The sequence below is a fragment of the Chiloscyllium plagiosum genome, chromosome 10, assembly GCF_004010195.1.
Source record: "Chiloscyllium plagiosum isolate BGI_BamShark_2017 chromosome 10, ASM401019v2, whole genome shotgun sequence".
NCBI classification, from domain to species: Eukaryota; Metazoa; Chordata; class Chondrichthyes; order Orectolobiformes; family Hemiscylliidae; genus Chiloscyllium; species Chiloscyllium plagiosum.
The window spans coordinates 40,112,878-40,134,480 of record NC_057719.1 but is presented as its reverse complement, the minus strand read 5'-3'; the positions used below and the strand labels follow the sequence as shown (position 1 = coordinate 40,134,480).

The 21,603-nt window shown below is 38.9% G+C and overlaps 1 protein-coding gene across 3 annotated transcripts in view; it reads left to right on the top strand.

Annotated features, from left to right (window-relative positions):
- ppp1r13bb (protein phosphatase 1, regulatory subunit 13Bb) overlaps positions 1-21,603 on the top strand; it is a 115,537-nt gene that overhangs the window by 11,678 nt on the left and 82,256 nt on the right. For 2 of the 3 annotated variants that reach the window (XM_043697522.1, XM_043697521.1), the window contains exons 1-2: positions 14,748-14,962; positions 16,874-17,021. In XM_043697522.1, the coding sequence (XP_043553457.1) occupies positions 14,840-14,962; positions 16,874-17,021 (271 nt within the window). In that variant the 5' untranslated portion in view covers positions 14,748-14,839. Of the gene's footprint in view, positions 1-14,747; positions 14,963-16,873; positions 17,022-21,603 lie in introns of those variants that run through there. The other variant, XM_043697523.1, reaches the window with a different exon arrangement.

The following is a 21,603-nucleotide window of genomic DNA, read 5'->3' as shown; positions in this document are numbered from 1 at the left end:
TCAAGAAGACAGGTAACCACCAGCTTAATAGAACAGTTGAGTTGAGCAATTGACACCTAACCAGAGACACCATCATCTCGTGAAGAAATAAAGAAAAGGATGGAGGCTGATTAGGGACCAACAAGGCAATTTATGTGTGGAGATGGGAACAGCTGAGGTATTAACTAAATAAACGACCTCTTTGCCAATTGTTATAAAACAGAGGTTAATTCTAACCCCCTCCTCTTAGAATTATCTGTGCAGTAGTTGCTTCCTTAGTTGAGGAGAAATAACAGAATTTGTGCCAGACTTGAGTTTCTCCAGTAATTTTTGTTTTTGTTTCAGATTTGCAGTTCTTTTGTTTCTTGGTTAGAACTCCTGCTTCAGATTGAACCTAGATCTTGAATGGGAATGCAAATCCAAGGCGAGGTAGTAGCAAGAGGCTGGGTCAAAAATGGGGAAGGGGCTGCAAGCTCAAGGTTCATGGAGCAGCGTGTCTGTGGTGACCAAGGTTGAAAAGGAGATATTGATAAGTAACAAGTTAGGTTTTTGTCTTTGACTTTGAAACATATTTTAGTTTGAAAGTCATTTCTTTTAAGAATGTAAAATGTTTCAATATAGAGGGTATAATTTTTTTTTCTCTGACAAACACTGCCCTAAGGATCCTACCTACAGTTTTAACTTTGGTTCCTATGGAGCCCATGTTTTGTTTAGTTGTAATTTTCAGGAATGCAAACATAATTTTAGTTGAGCACTTATTGTATGCATCAATAACTGAAGGTTGCAGTACAATTTGAGGGTGTGGTTAATAGAACATAAACCATCCAAGGTTTTGTTACTAGGGCTGGATATGAAAGCAAAACAATTGTGTTAAATTTGTGGACAGCCACTGTTTTGGTTTCAGCTAGAATATCGGATTCAGTTCTGGGTGCTAAATGTTAGGAAAAATGTGAAGATGTGAAAATGCAAAAAAAAAATAGCAGAAGTGATCTTGGGAGTAAAGATAAATTGGAACAGTTGTGTGTTTTCCTTTGAGAGGAAATTTGATAGAGGTATTCAAAATAATGCGGGATTTCGAAAGAGCACGCGTATAAGACAATTCTCTCTGATGCAAGAATTGAAAATGAGAGCGCACAGAGTTAACTGCCTAAAGGATCAATGGAAGTACAAAGAAAAATATATTTGCAATGGGTGGTTAGGATGCAGTGCCTAAGAGAATGTTCATTCAAGGCTTTCGAGAGAGAATTGAGTTGTGTCTGACAAGGACAAGGCTATGAGGAGGTGGCGGAGGAAATCTGTTGTGAACTCTTATTCAGAGAGTAGAACCAGATAAATGCTCTCCTTTCTGGCTTTTGCAATTTTCTGATTTTTTTTTTTCAAACCAAGGAATCAACCTTGATTCAATGGAGAGTGCAAGAAGGCATGGCAGGAGCAATTTGATATACTTCATGTGATATCAAGAAAGCGCTGTTGGCACTGGATACTGTCAAGGCTGTGGGCCCTGGCAACATTCTGGCAATAGTACAAAAGACATGTGCTCCAGAACCTGCTGCTTCCTTAGCCAAGCTGTTCCAGTACAAATACAGCTTAATTCTGGCATCCGGCACCTACCTGATGCAGTGGAAAATTACCCATGTATATCCTGTACACAAAAAGTTGGACAAATCTAACCTGGTCAATTAATGCCCCATCGTCAGTGGAAGGTATCATCAAGCTATCAAGCAGCACCTGTTCAATGATGCCCAGTTTGGGTTCCGCCAGGGCCACTCAGCTCGTGACCACATTACAGCCTTAGTTTAAGCATGGACAAAAGAGCTGAATTCCAGAGGTGAGGTGAGAGTGACAGCCCTTGACATCAAGGCTGCTTTTGACAGAATATGGCATCAAGGAGCTTTATATTAGATTAGATTACTTAGTGTGGAAACAGGCCCTTCGGCCCAACAAGTCCACACCGACCCGCTGAAGCGCAACCCACCCAGACCCATTCCCCTACATTTACCCCTTCAGCTAACACTGCGGGCAATTTAGCATGGCCAATTCACCTAACCTGCACATTTTTGGATTGTTGGAGGAAACCAGAGCACCCGGAGGAAACCCACACAGACACGGCGAGAATGTGCAAACTCCACACAGTCAGTCACCCGAGGCTGGAATTGAACCCGGGTCTCAGACGCTGTGAGGCAGCAGTGCTAACCACTGTGCCACCGTGCCGCCCCCAAAGCTCCAGCAAAACTGGAATCCATGGGAATCAGAGGGCCAGTGTTCTGCTGGTTGGAGTCATACCTGACACCTAGGTAGGTGGAGATAAGTCATTCAGCCTTAAGACCTCTCCACAGGAATTGCTGGGGTAGCGTCCTTGACTGAACCAGTTTCAGCTGCTTCATCAATGACCTTCCCTTGATCATAAGGACATAAGTGGAGGTGTTTACTGATAATTACACAAATGGTCACAATTTGTGACTCCTCAGACACTGAAGTAGTCCATGTTCAAATGCAACGTGACCTGGATAATATCCAGGCTTGGGCTGATAAATAGCAAGTAACACTCACACCCCACAAACGCCAGGCAATGACCATCTCTAATAAGAGACCATTTAACCAGTGCCCTTTGACATTCAATGGTGTTACCATAATTGAATCCCCCATTATCAACATCCGGGAGGTTATCATTGAACAGAAACACAATATAAACACAATGGTTACAAGAGTAGGGTCAGAGACTATGAATAGTGCAGTGAGTAACTCACCTCCTGGACTCCCCATCCAGCATCCAACAAACCCGTCCACCATCTACAAGGCATAAATCAGGAGTGTGTTGGCATACTCCCCACTTGCCTGGATGAATGCAGCTTTAACAACATTCAAGAAGCTTTACACCATCAGGACAAGGCAGCCCGCTTGATTGGTACCTCATTCACAAGCATCCACTCCCTCCACCACTGACACTTGTAGATAGTAGCCACTGTATGTACTAAGATGCACTGCAGAAATTCACCAAAGATCCTTAGACAACACTTTCCATCAGAAGGGCAAGGGCAGCAGATACATGGGAACACCATCTGGAAGTTCCTCTCCAAGCCACTCACCATCCTGACTTGGAAATATATTGCCATTCCTTCAGTGTTTCTGGGTTAAAATCCTAAAATTCTCTCTTTGAGGACATTGTGGGCCAACCTGCAGCACATGACTGCAGCGAATCAAGAAGGCAGTTCACCAATGCCTTCTCAAGGGCAACTAGGGATGGGCAATAAATGCTGGCTGGCCAGTGATGCCCACACCCCATGAATGAATTTAAAAAAAACTTCCAGCACTTAGCTACATATTAATTTCTGAAACCTCCTAGTTCTGACAACAATGCAATCCAATTGCTCGTGATTCCTCACTGGATCTTCTGCAAGTAGTTCACTTGCTGCACCTAAAAAATAGCAATGCTACATGTAGTCTACTTTGTCTTTTTCTTCAACTCTGTATTCATCACCACAACTGGAGGAAGAACACCTACCACCTGACAACTGGAGGAAGAATACCTCATCTTCCACCTTGGGACCCTCTAACCACACTGCATCAATATGGATTTCACCAGTTTCCTCATTTTCCCTGCCCCCACACCTTATCCTAGATCCAACCTCCCAACTTGGCACCACCCTCATGACCTGTCCTACCTGTCCGTTCGATGCTGCTTGACCTGCTGTGCTTCTCCAGCACCATACTCTCGACATCCTTTAAAATCCCTGTGGCTCTGGAATTGTCCTGAGTATCCCATCAAAAGTCTTTGAACAAGCCATCCCTTATTGCTGGAAGTAACTTCTATGTGGAGCTAACTGTTCCGCAGCTGTTACCAGTTACAGATTGCTGCCTTGTTTGATACAAAAGCTGGAATATCTCCTACTCCTGCCCAGCACACTGATTATTAATGTCAGATAAGACCAGCAGATAGTGTAGATGTTGAATCACTGGACATTAATTTGTCCATGTCGTTTTGTTTGTATCAAACAAGGCAGTGATTCAACATCTACACTATATGCTGGTCTTATCTGACATAAATAATCAGCATGCTGGGCAGGAGTAGGAGATATTTCATATAGAAGCATTTTCAAATCAGGGAGCACTGGCAAAAACAAAATCATGAACTTCCTGAATTAAATTTCAATTTATGCACTAGTACATTGGGTATTTTCATTCTTTTTCAGTGGATTTTTCCAACATTTTGGTTTGAAGGGTATAGTATGGTTCTCACTTCCTTAGTACCAGCGAACAAAGTTAGTTCCTGATGATCTTGCATGTGGAATGATTGAGAGCACAAAGATTTGCAGGATGCACCTGTACTAGTATGAGGTATTTGAAATATGATACTTTACCATATTATCTACCTTTTTTTTGTACTTGCCAATAACAAAGTCAAAATATAATTTGCAAATACATGAAGCTGGTATTGATTTTGACGGAGCACTCTTGAAAAGGTCTATCCCAGGGGTGGGGAACTTGCGGCCTTCTAGGCCATTGTGTGTGGCCTTTTGAATGAATCCAAATTTTGCAAAACAAATCTTTTATTTTTTATTAATGTTTTTTCGTCACTTATTATTTTTATTTTAATCTTAAAATGAATGTATTTAAAATACCAGAGAGTAAAAGAAAATTCAACGAAATAATGATCACAGACTGACTGCCACAATTTAAAAAATATGAATTTTGAAGAATATATAATTGAAGTTTCTTGGATGCGTCCTTATTAGATTACAGCTAACATAATGCGGCCTTCCAACATGAAAAGGTTCCCCACCTCTGGACTGTGCCCAAAGTATGGAACAGTTCACCAGACTGAGCCTTTCGGTCTGGTTTCAAATCTCTATTTAGGATCTGGTTCAGATTAAAAATTGTCCATTTAATTTAGCATTGTTTTTGAGGAGAGCTAATGTGTAGGTTCTCATATGGGTGGGGGGGAGAGAGAGGGAGCAAATTCATCTTCAGAGCTGGGGGAGTGAGGATAGTCAGGTTGAGGTGGGAAGGGGGAACAGAGAGAAGAATCAGGTTGGGAATCAGGATTGAGAGCAGATTGAGGGAAGGGAGTAGACGTTGGAGAAGGATTAAGAAGAAGTGATTGAGGAGTCAGAGTCAGTTTGGTGTAAGGCCCGGGGGGAATGGTGATGTTGGAATTGGAAGGAAGAAAGAAGATTTGGTCAGAGTTTATGAACTCCAGAGCAGAATAGAAGCCTGAGAGAGGTGCTGGAGTAGTATGGGATATGTGGGGAGGGTCCAGACACGTGAATGGGAGAGGTGGGTTCAGAAGGCAAATTGGGGAGGCTGACAGTGGTGAGCTGAGAGCCAAGGGTTTGTTTATAGTTAGCCAGGAATTTGAGTAGTTCTTCCTGGCTAACTATTTAGGTAAATCACAATTCAAACTCACTTATTCGGAAAAATGTGTTGCAGGTGGTAACAAATGCCACCTAATTGTCCATCGGAAGTTTTTATTTAATTTCCCACAATCTTTGCTCTTCTATTGTGCTTGAGGTTTCTTTCATTTAGCATTGAGGAGGATGGTTGGTGGATATATTGAAGAATCTTCCTCTTGTACACTAACTACTGTTGTCAATAATGCTTGAGACCTGAAAGCTGATGACGTTTTAGCTGAGTAAGAGAAAATGTGGAGAAAGGTGGTTGGGTCAATGGCTTCTGACTTTCTATATGTTGTGGGATATTTCTGCTCATGCAATACAACATAGATGTCATACTTACAGGGTAACAAGTCAGATTCTGTGGAGGAATTAAACTTAACAGATTCGAAGGTCATAGAATCCCAGCTGTTCAAGTAGAAGCCATTTAGCCCATCAAATCTGCACTGACCTTGCAAAGACCATCCCAATCCCTTTCCCTATCCCTGTAATCCCACATTTACCATGGCTAACCCACATAAACTGCACATCTTTGGACTGAGAGAGTAAACTGGAATGCACGGAAGAAACCCAAGCAGACATTAAAAATGTGCAAACTCCATACAGTCACCAAAGGCTGGAAATAAACCAAGGTCCCTGGCACTGTAAAATAACAGTGGTAACCACTAAACCACTGTTGTGGAAACCTAGAAAAACAACATCAAAATCAAAACTTTCTTAAGTAATATGCGTAGTCATCTTACTTTTGTTTTTAAAAACATCTCAACTTAATTTTCTTAAATTCTCTCCTTTCTGACCTTCACGTTAAATTGCTACCCATGTTCATGTATCATAGGTATAAGTTTTCTCTAGTTTTGATTTTGTTCATAGCTGTTGATCTTCTGAGGGGTTTAAAGCGATGGTTAGAACATAGAAAAGTACAGCACAGAACAGGCCCTTTGGCCCAGGAGGTTGTGCCAAGGTTCTAGACAGCTGTACTCCAATAGTAACGTGTGATCTTAAATTGTCATAAATGGTCATGATATTAATATTAAATGTTACACTTGACCTTTAAAAGTTGGTTGAAGTGTTACTGCTTGAGTCCCAAAAAAGCAGTTTTACTAAAGTGGTGGAAGAGGTATATTCTTAAGCTATACGAAAGAAGGCTTTATTTATCATCTGTAATTTTTGCAAGGATTTGGAAGTAGAATGAATTTATGTAAGAAATCTCCTTTTCAATTTTTTGAAGTTTAATTAAGTTGCATTTCATTTTGATCTCAATTGGAGGGAGAGTTGCACCTCGGAGTACTGGTTCAACTTCTAAGGCTGCAGTCAGAAGATTGAATTGCTTTCACTAACTTGCCACATGCCAACATTGTGAGATGATTTTTTGTCATGGCATATTTAGTGCTCAAATAAAGTACTTTGTAAATCAGATTCTTGGGTAGGATTCTAAAGTAACTACAGTTTGCATTCATTAAGGGTTCAATGATAGCCTAGTATTTTATACAGTTTGTTTATGACATAAATCTTGCGGAGAAAATTCTAAGCCTATGTAGCAAACTAAAAAGACATATTTGACTGTACATTCTTAGTTGTGGTGGGGCTAAAAATAGAGTATTTAGGATTGGGGCATGCATGTGTTGTGTATGTATTGATGTTTACAGTAGTTGCACTCATAATAGCACTTTAGAAATTTGTCCCCATCCTGTATCTCTGTTCACATTAAACGATGCACCGAGGAGCTTTCTTGTATCCTGTGACATTTTTGAGGCTGCCTGAGAGTTTTGAGAGTGAAGCCTATAACTAAGGGCCATATTTTCCCCCTTTTATCTACCTGAATCTGTGTTTAACATTGATTTATTTGAATTATCTCCATTAATTAGCTGTACTAGCCATCTCTTCCTCGTGGGGGGTTGTGTTTAAGAGTAAATTCTGAGAGTAAGTACATTTATAGTTACTGTAATATACCCCAGCATTGTTATATACAGTGCACTTTGACAATGGCTACAAAATGTGGGGAATTTCCATTCCTTAGCATTGATCCATTGTGCGCAAATTTCATTCTTCATGCTTTTTGGAGTTTGTTCTTTGTTATTTTTTGCTGGTAACCTTTGAATGTTGTATGTCCATGCAAAGCACTTTCAAATTGAGACCTCATTGTTTGCAAATAATGTAATGCCTGAAAGATAAGCCTCAATTTAAATCTGATTAGGCCTCTGGACTTAACCTCTCTGAGAAGTTAGTAATTAATCTTTGATCATAATCACAAGTATCCCAAATATAAAGACTACAGCAAACTAAATTGCTGGAAAAAATTCTGGGATCTGTGCAATGTAATTATTCACCCCTAAACAAACATTATAGTACAAAACTGAAAAAATAATTTGTTATAATTAATTCCATGGCTGGCAAATCAGTGTCACTATGTTTTTTTCAAATCTTACTCGTGGCTATAAATTGACTATCTTTTGACTTGCAGTATAATGTACAGAATTTATACAGTTTCATATATCAGGTTCAAGCTCATAGCCTCTTTTTGGTTGGTAAAGGTCTATTTGTTCTATCTTGCCCAATCAAAATCTGACTACGTGAATCTTATTTTCCAGCTTTTAGCCCATAACCCTAGATTTTGGCTACACAAGTGACTATCTAAATGCAGCTTAAATGTTTCTGATTTGACCACCATTTAGACTAGATGACCAGATTCCCTACATTGTGGAAACAGGCCCTTCAGCCCAAAAAGTCCACACCGACCCTCCGAAGAGTAACCCACCCAGACCAATTTCCCTCTAACTAATGCACCTAACACTATGGGCAATTTCGAATGGCCACTTCATCTGACCTGCAATCTTTGGACTGTGGGAGGAAACTGGAGCACCCGGAGGAAATCCACGCAAACACGGAGAATGTGCAAACTCCACACAGACAGTCATCCAAGGCTGGAATCGAACCTGGGACGCTGGTGCTGAGAGGCAACACTGCTAACCACTGAGCCACCGTGCCACCAAGCAGTGAGTTCCAGAATCACATCATCCTCTGAGTGGGGAGGAAATGACCCCAACTGTGCTGTTAACCATTTACCTCTTGGCTTAAATGTATTCCCCAGTTATTGGTCCCTCTACAAATGGAAGAAATATTCCATTCCACTCTATCTTTATCTCTAGAGCCTGGGACTCAACTGCTCCCATCAGCTTTCTTACTCTTTCTTTTTTTTCTTCTTCTTTTATCGTTTAGCTCTTTTTATCTTTTTTTTTCTTTTTGTATCTTTCTAAGTCTGGAGAGTGACCAGTAAAGGAGGAGGCGTCTGGCGGCAATGGTAGTGACAACAGGATGAACCGGACGTGGCTCGACCCTAGTCCTGGGTGTCCCGGCAAGGGAGGAGCAAATTCCAGGCTGACTCCTCTGGCCTGGGCTTACAGTGAGGCTGAGGTTCCAGATCCATGGCTAGGCCTTGCTGCCTGAAGGAGGAGAAGTGCCAGTCTCTGCAAAACATGGTGGTCTCCCGGTGTGGCAGTCTTGACCTGGCTTGGAGGTCTCGTCCCCAAGTGGAGGCCTTTTTTGTCTTCAGCTTCCAGATATTTCAGCGGCCTGGCAGGTAGTCTGTTTGGCATGGTGATTTTCAGCAGAGGCTTCCAGCCCAGTATTCCAACGGCCCGTCTTGGAGGTCTTGTCCTGGAATGGTGATCTTGTCCCAGCTGTGTCTTCAGGGTATTCCCATTGTTCCTTAATCTGCTTTCGTGGAGCCCAGGAGCTGTTAACTGAACTGTGATGAACGTTGTCTTAATTTCACTTTTATGTATGGCTTCTGCTGCTCTGAGGAAAGCAACTCTATCTTATTCCATTTCTTCCCATTAATCCAGCCTAGGCAGCATTCTGGTAAATCTTTTCTGCACCCTCTTGAATATAATCTCATCCTTTCTTGAACGTAATGACCAGAATGTCATGCAATTCCCCAGCTGTAGCCAGACCAGCATTTTGTACAGTTCCAACGTGACATCCTTCATCCTTCTTGTGTTATGTACATTGGCTGAGAAAGGCAAGGATCCCATATGCTATCTTAACCATCTAATCAACCTGCCCTGTTATAAATCCATGAATATATAAACTAAGATGCCTCTGATCTTCAGTAGGTTTCTGAAAGTATCATGTTATAATCCCTTGCCTTGTTAGACCTCCCCATGTGCATTACCCCTCACTTTTCTGGGCTGAATTCCATTTACGACTGCCTTACCTAACTGACTAGTCTATAAATATTCTCCTGCAGTTTACAATCATTCTGTTTATCATTTACTATTGCAATTTGTGTCTTCTGCAAACATCTTGATTATCTCCTCTACATTTAAGTCAAAATTGTTAATATACCATGATCTGCAAGGGCTCCAACACCAAGCAGAATTCTAGTCATGTAAACATCTCTCTGCCATCACCCTCTGTATCCTGCTCAGATAGTTTTGGTTTCAAGACCCCACTTTGCCTTGGATCACGTGGGTTCTTAGTTTGTTGACCAATCTGCCATGAAGGATTTTATTAGAGCTTTGCTAAAGATCATATAGACCACATCAAAAGCATTATCCTCTTCTACACTCCTGGTTACCTCCTCAAAAACATTTGATTAAATTTGCCAAATATGATCTATCAATAACAAATCCATGCCCGCTTCCCCTGATTAATCCAGCTATCTCCAAAAGTAGATACATTTTGTCCTTCAGAAATGTTTCAAATAACTTACCACCATGTAATTCATGACCAATAAACACACACTGCCTCCTTGTTCTTCAAAAAATTATTAATTAAGCTGCGACTCATGTTGCAGATTTTCAGCTCCTGACTGTCCTGTTAAGTCTCCACTCAGCTATGTAATGTATGCTTGTGCATGTGTTCTAATTGGATACTTCAAAATTGGTAAAGAAGCAAAGAATCTTTAAAAAGATAAAGTTTTGAAATCCCAGTTAACTGCTGCATGGATGACCCAAAAGATTTCATGCAACAAGATTTCACACTTTGGATGTTGACTATAACAAAAGACAAATATCAGTATTAATTAAAACTTCTTTTTTGGTGGCAATTTAAATTTAACAATAGAACAGAGCTTTTAACCAAAGTTAATTTCCAAAAAGACTGTGTCACATTGTCTTTTAAGTGGACGTTCAATTCTCCCAGAAGCAGTCCAAAGTGATATTTAGCTCCTCAGGGTTTACTTTCAATGCTTTCCTTTTCCAGCCTGAAAAGTTTGAACTCCAGGAGGATCTTTCACAGTGCACTTTAGGCTGGAGACTTTTCTGTAATGTAATGAGGGCTTACAACACCTTGTTATTATTTGGAAAATCTGGTCTTAAAGGTGGAGTGAAAAGGGATTTCAATTTCCATGAGACCTTAAGATCAGAAGCACAACTAGGCTGTTCAGCTCCTAGAGTCTGCTCCGCCATTCAATGCGATGATGATTGATGTGATCATCCTCAACGACCCTTTCCTGTGTCATCCCCATAAGCCTTTATCCATTTAGTGATTAAAAGTCTGTCTATCTCAGCCTTGGATACATTTATGACACAATTGCCAGCCCTCTGCAGTCAAGAATTCCGCAGATTCTTTACCCTTTGAGATAAGAAATTCCTCCTATTTTTCTCTCTCAAAAGATTATGCACTCTGGTCATAGACTCATCCATAAGGGAAAACAAAACTCTCCACATCTACTATGTCAAGTCCACTAAGAGTTTTATTTGTTTCAGTCAGGCCTCTTCATTCATCTGAACTGTAATGACTATATGGCCAACCTACTTAACTTTCCTCAAAAGCCATAGAAGCATAGAAAATATGAGTATGAGTAGGAATAGGCCATTTGGCCAATTAAACCTGCTTTGGCATTCATTATGATCATGGAATTCAATAGCCTATTCCTGCTTTTGAGTCATTTCCTTTGATCCCTTCAGACTTAACTTCTTCTTGAAATCATGCAGTGTTTAGGCCTCAACTGCTTTCTGTCATAATAAATTCCATAGGCTCACCGCTCTTCAGGTAAAGAAATGTCTCCTTACTTCAGTCTTAAATGGTTTACCCCATATCCTTAGACCTGTGACACTCTCTGCCCCAACTGCCACTCAATTTTTCTGAATGTTAATGGATATAGTCATAACCAGTCCAGTTTCCCTTTATATGTCAGTTCTGCCATGCCAGGAATCAGTCTGGTAAATGTTCGTTGCCCTCCTTCTATCGCAAGATCATCCTTCCTCAGATTAGGAGATCAAAACTGCACACACTTTTTCAAGTGTGGCCTCACCAAAGCTCGATATAATTGCAGCCAGACATCCCTGCTCCTGTATCCATTCCTCCATACCCAGAATGTACCTAGTAAACTTTGTGTGGACTGTTGCCAATGTCAGTTTATCTTAACTTGGATAAAGGGACCAAAACTGTTCACAGGTGTGGTCTCACTAGTGTTTTGCGTAGTTTTAATGAGACTTAAATTCTATTTTCTTTGAAGTAAAGGCCAATATTTATGTGACTTCACTATTACCCACAAATTAAATGCGAGCTTTTTGTATTCTTTCATGAGGATCCCCAAGTCCCTCTATGCTGCAGCTTTCTGCTATCTTTCTCCATTGAAATAATAATCTGCTCTTCTCTTGTTCCTATCAAATGTGCATGTCGTCTTATTTTCCCACTCAATACTTCATCTGCAAAGTTTTAACTTGGTCACTTAACCTGTATGTATGCCTCTGTGGACTTCTTCACCACTTGCCTTCGTTTGAGTCATCCACAAAGTTGGTGATAATATGTTCGCTCTGTCATTAAGTCATATATATTGTAACTAATTATGATCCCTGCACTGATCCCAGTGACACTCCTCTCGTTATATGTTACCATGCTGAAAGTGTCCTCTTTATCCCTACTCTGTCTTCTATTAGTTTGCAAATTCTCTATCCATGTCAACTCTTAACATTGTTGTTGATATGTTTTCACTTTTATGAAGCTGTGCCAACATGGCTTAATTATTTTACAAATTTCGAAATGTTCACTACATTTGAACATTTCCGCAATGACAGATGTTAAAGGTAGCTGGTCAATAGTCAGTATTTTTTTGGTCTTCCTCCTTTTTGGAAAAGGGTGTTTTCCAAACCTCTGTGACGTTCCAGAGTGTAAGGTTTCTTGACGATTACTACAAATCCATCCATTATCTCTGTGGCTGCTTCCTTTAAAATCCAAAGCTTTTAACCCTGTTTGTTTTGTACTTTTTCTCTAGTGATAGTAACTGTTGCTATGTTTTCCATTTAGGTCTGAACTGTGTTCTTTTTTACAAGAATGTCCCTCAATTTGAACAGTGAGCTAAAAACAACATTTCCAAGAAATAGTGTGATTTCATCCAAGTGAAGAGCAAACGCCTCAGACAATTGCTAAGGTGTTTGCTGACTTGAGTTTTACAAACCAGAGCAAAAGAGACCGAAAAACGTTTAATTCAGAAAGAAATACTCCAACACAGCAGAGAGGCTGTTGGTTTAGCAGTCTCCAAAATATAACTAGGGGAGAAGTCCTGAGTTGCTTCAAAGAAAATTTCAGAAACAAGACTGTAGTGATGTCTTCGAGGGAGACACCTTGCAAAACTGTCGCCATGAGATTAAGGAGCCCATATTAAGTAGTAAGTGAGTTGACGGAGCAGCTTATTTGAAAGTTTTGGTAGTAAACATTAGAGAAAATAGTGTTCACTGAATGTATGAATTTGTCAGAAAGAAATTAATTATAACTGTGTCAGCTGAGAAGGAGCTTCAATGTGGAGACAGATAACTCTTCATTGAGATCTGGGTATCCATAAAATTGTTGGGATCAAAGGGTTGAATCCCTGATGTTTATAATGAGACTGGATAACTTAACAGTTTGTACTGTTCCTTTTATATAATAAACATTGCTTTTTGTTAAAAGTATATTGGCAGCCTCGTGTTAATTTGTCCAATGACTGATCTCCATGGTAATCAAAAATAAAAAGTATAACTTTTGGAACGTTGAACCAGATCTCACTCTGATCCTAGCACAAAGCTACACAAATCTTCCAGCTTTGTCTTAACTCACCAACTTGTCTTTCCAATCCCAGCATGAGTGTCTCTGTCTCTCTCTCTGTCTCTCTCTCTCTGTCTCTCTCTCTCTGTCTCTCTCTCTCTGTCTCTCTCTTTCTGTCTCTCTCTGTGTGTGTGTGTGTGTGTGTGTCTCTCTCTCATATGTTTGACAACATGCAAAACTTTAATCAGGCTATTTTGAAGTTTTTCTGCATATCCCAAAAGCTTGTTTTACAGTTCACTATATTTTTGGCTGTAGCTGTGGTGCCACTAAAAAGCTCTACCTGAGGGAAATGTAAATGTTTGGCGAAGTTTATAATCTACCATTCTGATTTGTTTAGGGAGCTGTTTTGCATTGATGCAGCACAAAATCAGAGAAAGCTGACATTAGTTTCCCTGATCATCATCCTTGATTCTATCTTTTTGTAAATTTCAGGTGATCCAAAACTCTGCAATTTGAAATGTAACTCGCATGAAGTCTCATTTACCCGCCACTTTTGTGCTTGCTGGCCGATGTTGACTCCCAGTCGAACAATGGCATTCTCTTAAAATTCTACCTGTTTTCAAAATTCTCCATGGCTTTGACCCTCTATTTGTAACTGCTGCTAGTCTGACAGCTCTTTGAGATATCCACATTCCTCAAATTCTGGAGTCTTTCAGATCCCACACAACATCTTTGGTGACCACATCATGAGCTCCAGAATGCCTTTCCTGAAGCTCTCTGGTGATCTTTGCTCCTTACAGTTATTCCCTAAAACCCACCTCTTTCTTGTATCTCTTTGTGTAGCTTTGTATTGATTACTTTAATAGCAGGCATCTGATGTGCTTTGGACCATTTATGTAGCAATTTTATGTAGTAAATTCAAGTTGTTACTGCTTGCATTTGACATGCATAACGTTCTGGAATGTACAGTACATATATAATCATGAAAGCTAAGTTAACTTGTAAATGTTACATCAAAAAGTGGCAATCTGCTGCGAAATTGAAGCTACAAAGTGAGCATGTTTTAACAGTTAATTGTGTAATGGTAAGATGTGAAGTTGGAACGGTAAATAAATATTTTGCAAATCGCATACTATCATTTCAATGATTCTGCATCCAGATTTTTTTTAACCTACTGATATAACTTCTTTCCCTGAAATGTATCAGAGATTAGAGTGTACTTGATATCCATTTGCTGTCAATAGAAAATGCTGTCCTGTTTTATTTGGGCCGTCTTATCGGTGTTAAAGTCGTAAGTATGCCTGCTGGTTCTGCATCACAAGAACCCAATGACGTCTGCTAATGCAGTGAAGTGGATTACCATTTGAGCCTAGTACAGAGACCTGGTGGTAGACTGTTTTCCTTTGGAATTCCATTCCTGTTGACAGGAACATTTTTCTCCTGTTCTTTGTATTTCCCTCCATTTTCTTTTTTTCTCAAGTTTGATAATTAGTGCAAAGTAAATGACGAATTTTGTTGCAATGGTACTGCAGAGCTTCGTTAAGTCAAGAGAGAATTCTTGGCTATGTAAAAAAGTTGGTCAAAAGCTTCATATCAGGAATAAAACTAATTACACACATGGAAAGGTAAAGTATAAATGATACAATATTCTTTGAACTAATGTAACAGTAAGTTGATTGTGATCTAGAAATGCTTAGTTTGACCTTGTATGCAAAACACCTGCAATCATCAAGTTAATGTTTCTTCGTCACAAATAAACATGAACTGCTGCTTTTGTGTACTTTGGCAAGCAGAGTTTTGTACAGTGTGTGGTCTTGTTACAAGTTGTGTTCTGATAAATTCAGCATTTTGTGCAGTTTTTTGAGGTATGTGATGCATCTTAATAAAGTAGGTAGAATATGATTTTATTGTTTTTAATCTGCAACCTTAAAAGTTTTTGGATAATTGCCATGAGGGAACAAAATTGTTGCATACTATCGAAGCTACTTGTGTTAAATGCAATCTCAGTAAAATACCAGATAAATACTATTTATCTCTGGTAATTAGTGTGCAAGTCACAGAACTGGGAATGTTTTGTTATTCGAGTTGATGAATAGTGTTTATCTTTAGCTCTCTTTCATTTTGGATTTACAGGAGATGGTTTAGTCAGTATATCACCAGGCATAAAACCAGGCAAAGTGTTTGGATTTGGCAGCCCATTTTGGAAACAGATTTTCATTTTAATTTCCACTGAATTCAAGTTAAGCTCTCTTCTATTGTTTAATACTTGTTATAACCTCATCAACCAGTAAAGTATACTATTTAATGAAGTAAGAGATAACAGAAAATGATTTAATATGGAAAACTGAAAAATAAGTGTCAAATTAATTCATACTGAGAACTTTTTAGGTTCAACAAACTTTTAATGAATTTATTGAAAGCTGCTCCCTTTTGTTTTTAATAAACGTATTTTGAGAGCCACTACTCTAAAACCTTCTGGTACTTAGCCTCCACTTGTGGTTTTATTATTCAAGCAGTAGCATCATTATTTTAGGTGCAATGAGAACAAATGAATTTGGTCTTCTGAATCATTGATATGATTAGCCGTGTGCATAGTGCGTGAAAAAAGAATCTGTAGCTGCTGTTTTGATTCAAGCGTTGATACAGATGTACTGTTCTGGGAAATTTAGTAGACATCATTCCTTTGAAGAAAACACAATGCTGGAGAAACTCAGCAGATCTGGCAACATCTGTGGATAGAGAAAAGCAGAGTTAACATTACTAGGCTGGTATGACTTCGTCAGAATTGAAGGTTCTGATGGAGTTGAGTCGGAGTTTCCCTAGCATTCTCGGTGTTTGTTTGATTTCCAACATGCTCGGTATTTTGTCTTTATTTGAATGCCGTCATTCTTTTATGATTTGGAGATGCCGGTGTTGGACTAAGGTGTACAAAGTTAAAAATCATACGACACCAGGTTTAGTCCAACAGGTTTAATTGGAAGCACTAGCTTTCGGAGCGCCGCTCCTTCATCAGGTGGTTTATCACAACCTGGTGTCCAGTTAAACCTGTTGGACTATAACCTGGTGTTGTGTGAATTTTAACATCATTCTTTTAAATTTGGCTCGGGGGGGTTCTTTTAAAGACATATTGGTAGGTTGAGCTACAGTTTAGTGTTAGCTATACAGTAAGTTATACATTTGATGCAAAATATTGCTGAGGCAAGTGCATTCTTTTTAAATGAAAATGTTAAGATCTGTTTCCAGGCTCTATGATTTATTTTTAAAGCAATAAATATGCTTTCATTGATTTGTTTTCAACTTTGTCCAGAATCTCAACAGTTATACTGTGTTCCATTGAGAGCTATAACCCAGAATATTTCAAGTAAATTTGTTCTTCAGAAAAGATTGTTGGTCTCTGTTCAAATGAGTTTGTCCTTTTAAAAAATAGGTTTAAGTTTGAATGTACAAGGTGTTCTTTGGAAATCTGAGTTTATTAAAACCTAAACTGAAATCATTATAGTTTAAGTTTAATATGTAAAATCTTTTCTTTTTTGCAGATGATACTGACTGTGTACTTGAGTAACAATGAACAGGGTTTAACTGAAGTCCCTATAACCCCAGAAACAACATGTAAAGATGTTATTGAATTCTGTAAAGAGCCTGGTGAGATCGGTTGCCATTTGGCTGAGGTGTGGCGAGGAAATGGTGAGTGTTGCACATATTTGTCAAATATCTACCCTTCCTGATGAAGGGCTTATGCCCGAAACATTATTCTCCTGCTTCTTGGATGCTGCCTGACCTGCTGTGCTTTTCCAGAGCCACACTTTTCAACTCTGATTTCCAGCATCTGCAGTCCTGTCTTTCTCCAAATATCTATCATTGTCCATGTCAATGTTTTGACCAAAAAAGACCATCAGTTACTAAGTGCTCAACTATCACTCTGTGGTAATTTGCTGCTTTTCCCATCACCTGAGTGACAAAACAAGTTAATAATCAATTCAGGCACCATCTCTTATTTAACTCTAACCCTATGTGAGTGATCGAGAACGTCTAGCAATTCCATATTTTTCCAAGCTCCCCATTCCTTCTGTGGAAGAAACCAAATGGCAGGAAGGGTTCAGGTCACTGAAAGCATCTAATATGAATAAAATAGACCTGATTGTGAACTTTGACTATTGCGTACTAGAAAGCCCAATATGATTCTGTGCAGTTTGAGAAAAGTAGAAAACAGAAGGAACCTGATGTGAGTATTTGTCATTAGGGAGGGATTCAGTAAAGTAGATGTAGACAGCATGTTTCTAATTAGGAGGAAGGTTAGTGTTGTCTCTATGTAGTAGCCATAAAAATGAAATAATTATTCTCAAACTAATAGGGAACTTGGGAGAAGCATTTGACTTAGTGAGTGGTTAGACTGTGGAACTCAGTATCTTCATTGGTATAATTGACTGGCATAGTTAGGGGTATTTGAGGGGAAACTAGATAAGTTCATTTAGGGGAAAAGACTAAAAGAATATACGGAAAAGCTGAGATGACGTAGGGTGGACAGAAGCTTACTTAGAGCATGAATACTGGCATCAGCCAGATTTCTGAACAGCCTGTTTCTATGTTTGTAACTCTCTGCCATTTGTTTCAAGAGTAATTTATTCTTGTTTTCCATGTGTACTCATGGTCTCATTTTCCAGGATTGTTCGAAGGACTGGAGAGCATCTGTCCAGATTCCTTTTACAAGTTAATCATAATACTTAATTTATTCCTTTGCTCAAAGTAGCCCAAAAACGTGGCTGCCCTTTATTGTAACCTAATCAATAAATTAATGAATATTAACAGAACAGTCGGTTCCGCTTTAATGCGGTAGTTCCGTTCTCATGCAATCCCATGTTATACATGCAATCCCATGTTATAAGAAAATTGCATGATAGCAGCACCATTTAAACTAATGGGGCTAGAATTGCATTACAACCAATACACAATTTTTAAAAGTTAGCCCTTTAGAAACAATTTGTCAATTGCGTTATAGCGAATTCACAACAATGAAATTCACGTTATCACAGAATTTCCTGAACATTGAAATTTCACCTTGTTAACAACTGTTGTGAGAACTAATAAAAATAATTAGCCATTTTTATTGCACCAGACTTCTTCTCTGATATATAAGAATCTAATAACTCGTGTAATCATGCACTGAAATTTAAATCAGTAGTGTTTGCAATGAACAAAAAGGAATGATGGGCTAAAACAAATCACATAACGCTTTTACAACTAAGGAATAGAATATAATAAATATCTAGTTTTTTTTGTCAAAGATTAACCTGTTTTAAATTGAAGACGAATGAAGATAGCCAAATTGTTCTGGAAGGTAGCTGAAAATGTGTTGCTGGAAAAGCGCAGCAGGTCAGGCAGCATCCAAGGAGCAGGAAAATCGACGTTTCGGGCATGAGCCCTTCTTCAGAAAATGTTCTGGAAGGTAGACAGTTGATAGAATAACCAACAGGTTCTTTATTTCAAACTCAGTGATGGAATAGGATATTCTCACTTTTACTGTATATATATTATGTAGTTTCAAAATCAAAGAGGCATAGCTGCTACACACTGCAAAGGAATATGTTAGAATAAAGTTGCTGCATTCATGTGCAGCTGATATTTTTCTTTTTCAAAGCTTTCCAATTTACTCCCTTAATCATCTGAAGTTGTTAACTCATGTTCTGTGGAGCGAATGGATACCAGCAGTCCTCTGGTACTTATCTAAGTGGTCATTTCTGTTTGGGAGTTGGGTATTATGGATGAACGTATCCTCTCACATAATGTCAATAAGCACTTCTGTTTTGGCAGAGGCCTCTGTGAATTGCAAGTAATAACAGGACTTCTGGATGGTTTATTCTTTGTGTCCACCTTCACTTAAGGCTGCATTGCTTTAACTGAGATTGATGATGGATTGAAACAGAATCCTTGTTAGTCTCAGACCTAAGATACGAACGCATTTGTGTAACATCAACAGAGACCTGCCAATTATGCAAGTGGGCTATTTAAATGTGGAGACACTGTTTTAAAATGTAAAAGTGATGGTAACCAGGAACATTTGGCAGTAAGGAAAAAATGACTCCAGTTCAGATAAAAATAAATCGTTGCTTTCTAAGTTTATAAATGTAAATCACGGTGGCTCAGTGGTTAGCACTGCTGCCTCAGAGCACCAGGGATCCGGGTTCAATTCCAGCCTCTGGCGACTGTCTGTGTGGAGTTTGCACGTTCTCCCAGTGTCTGCGTGGGTTTCCTCCGAGTGCTCTGGTTTCCTCCCACAATCCAAAGATGTGCAGGTTAGGTGAATTGGCCATGCTAAATTGCCCGTGGTGTTCGCGGAATGGGTCTGGGTGGGTTGCTCTTTGGAGGGTCGGTGTGGACTTGTTGGGCCGAAGGGCCTGTTTCCACACAGTAGAGAAGCTAATCTAATCTAAAATATTTATAATTTGGGTTATAAATATGAACTATTAATTTATATCAGCATTTGTTTAAATGAGGAACGGTAGGTTAATTTCTGTTTGAATTTTGACTGATTTTGCTAATTTGGAACAACAAACTGGTATTGTTTTTGGCATAAATTTAACTTCAGTTCTCCAGTAAACATTGTATACAGAGTCAATGATTGGTTTAATGTTTCTACAAAAAAAGATTCCTGGAGAAGAGTTGCACCTCCAATTGTATTTCTGCAGTTTTCACAGGGCAGAAGAAGTTATACCAACTCTAGATGCTATTTTAGGCAATGAACAACATACTTAATTACCTTATCATGGAAGCATTATTTTCAGCTTAAAATGTCTGTGAATGAGGCTATTTGAATTTTAGAAGAGGATAGTGAGCAATCCTGTAAATCAAATCATTGCATTGCTGTACACTATAGAAGCAGTAATACTGATGTTAATTCACGCAATGGTCATAGATCTGTATCTAATATATACAAAAAGTTTACATTTTTGATTGTTATTCATGAATGAATATTTTTTTTTCTCATTTCAAAAGCACTGGCTACCAATAACATTTTCTTCAAAGTTAAATTTCTTCCTGAAGTGTATAGATTTTGGCCATGTTGATCGTTTGAAGGAAACAGGATTCCTGCGAGTTTAGGAATATACGTTTTGTGTTTATGCACTCCTTTTTTAAATATCCATTTTACTGCTTCAGTGAGGTATTCACCAAGTGACCTGCTTCATACATGAATAGGTTGTGTGAAATCTCCAGGTCAACTTAACTTGTGTTTTTAACCTCAGAAACTTGTCACGTTGCTTGACCCTGACTTACTGTTCCTTTCCCAGACCTGTTCCATTGCCAAAATTGCATTTTTCAACTTGTACAACATTTCCTGCCTTCACTTTGACCTATCACTCTACCTTTTTCTTGCAGAAATCCTAAACCTTGGCATTATTATCCTTAAACCACTGTTCTTCTTGCCAAGCACCAGTGTGCCCAGTTCATTTGACTTGCGGTTACAATACTTGTTTTTATTTCATGCTTCAGTGATCACCTCCAGTCATATATCTCTACCTGACGCTTGACTCAGCCAACAATGCTTAAATTTTAGCGCCACCTTTTAAATATCTAACTGTTATACTCTGGATTCTTCTGAGAAAAAAACACTTTGCTCTGATTCCTCTTGTCTTGCTTTCAAAAGCCTCTTCAAAACTTATCCCTTTAACAATGCTGTTGATTTTGGACCTAACTGCTTTCTCTTTTTTTGTCTATTATATACTCATTGTCTCTGATCTGTAAAAACAATTTTTATAGTTCAATTTATTACTGTACCAGAGTGCTGAAATCAAGTGTATAGATTCTCAGCTTCAACTCAGATGAAAATTTCCTAATCTGTTTAGCTGCAGATTGAATGCACATAAAAAAACTAAGATGTTTCCATCAGGTTTCATGGTCAGAAGTATGTGATTATTCCTTTCACCACCGGTGGTGAATGAAGATAATGTTTTTGCAACATACTTGGCAAACAATATATCTCAAATTATTGTAGATCTCAGTGAGAAAGCTAAACGTATTTAGTCCAAGGAAGTTTTTAAAGGTTTTAATATTGGGGAATATGGAAAATTGACTTCTATAGGTTGTTGTGGGAGCCATGCTTCCTGGCTGTCCAAAATATGAGCAGAGTTTTCAGGGCAGGTTATTCGATATGAATTGGTCTAAATCTGTCTCTCTGAGAATGAAGCTCAGAGAAGATTTTGTTTTTCAGCTTTGTGGTTAGCATAATTCTGGCAGGGATAAGCTTCAAAAACAAAAGCTATGCAAATGTAAT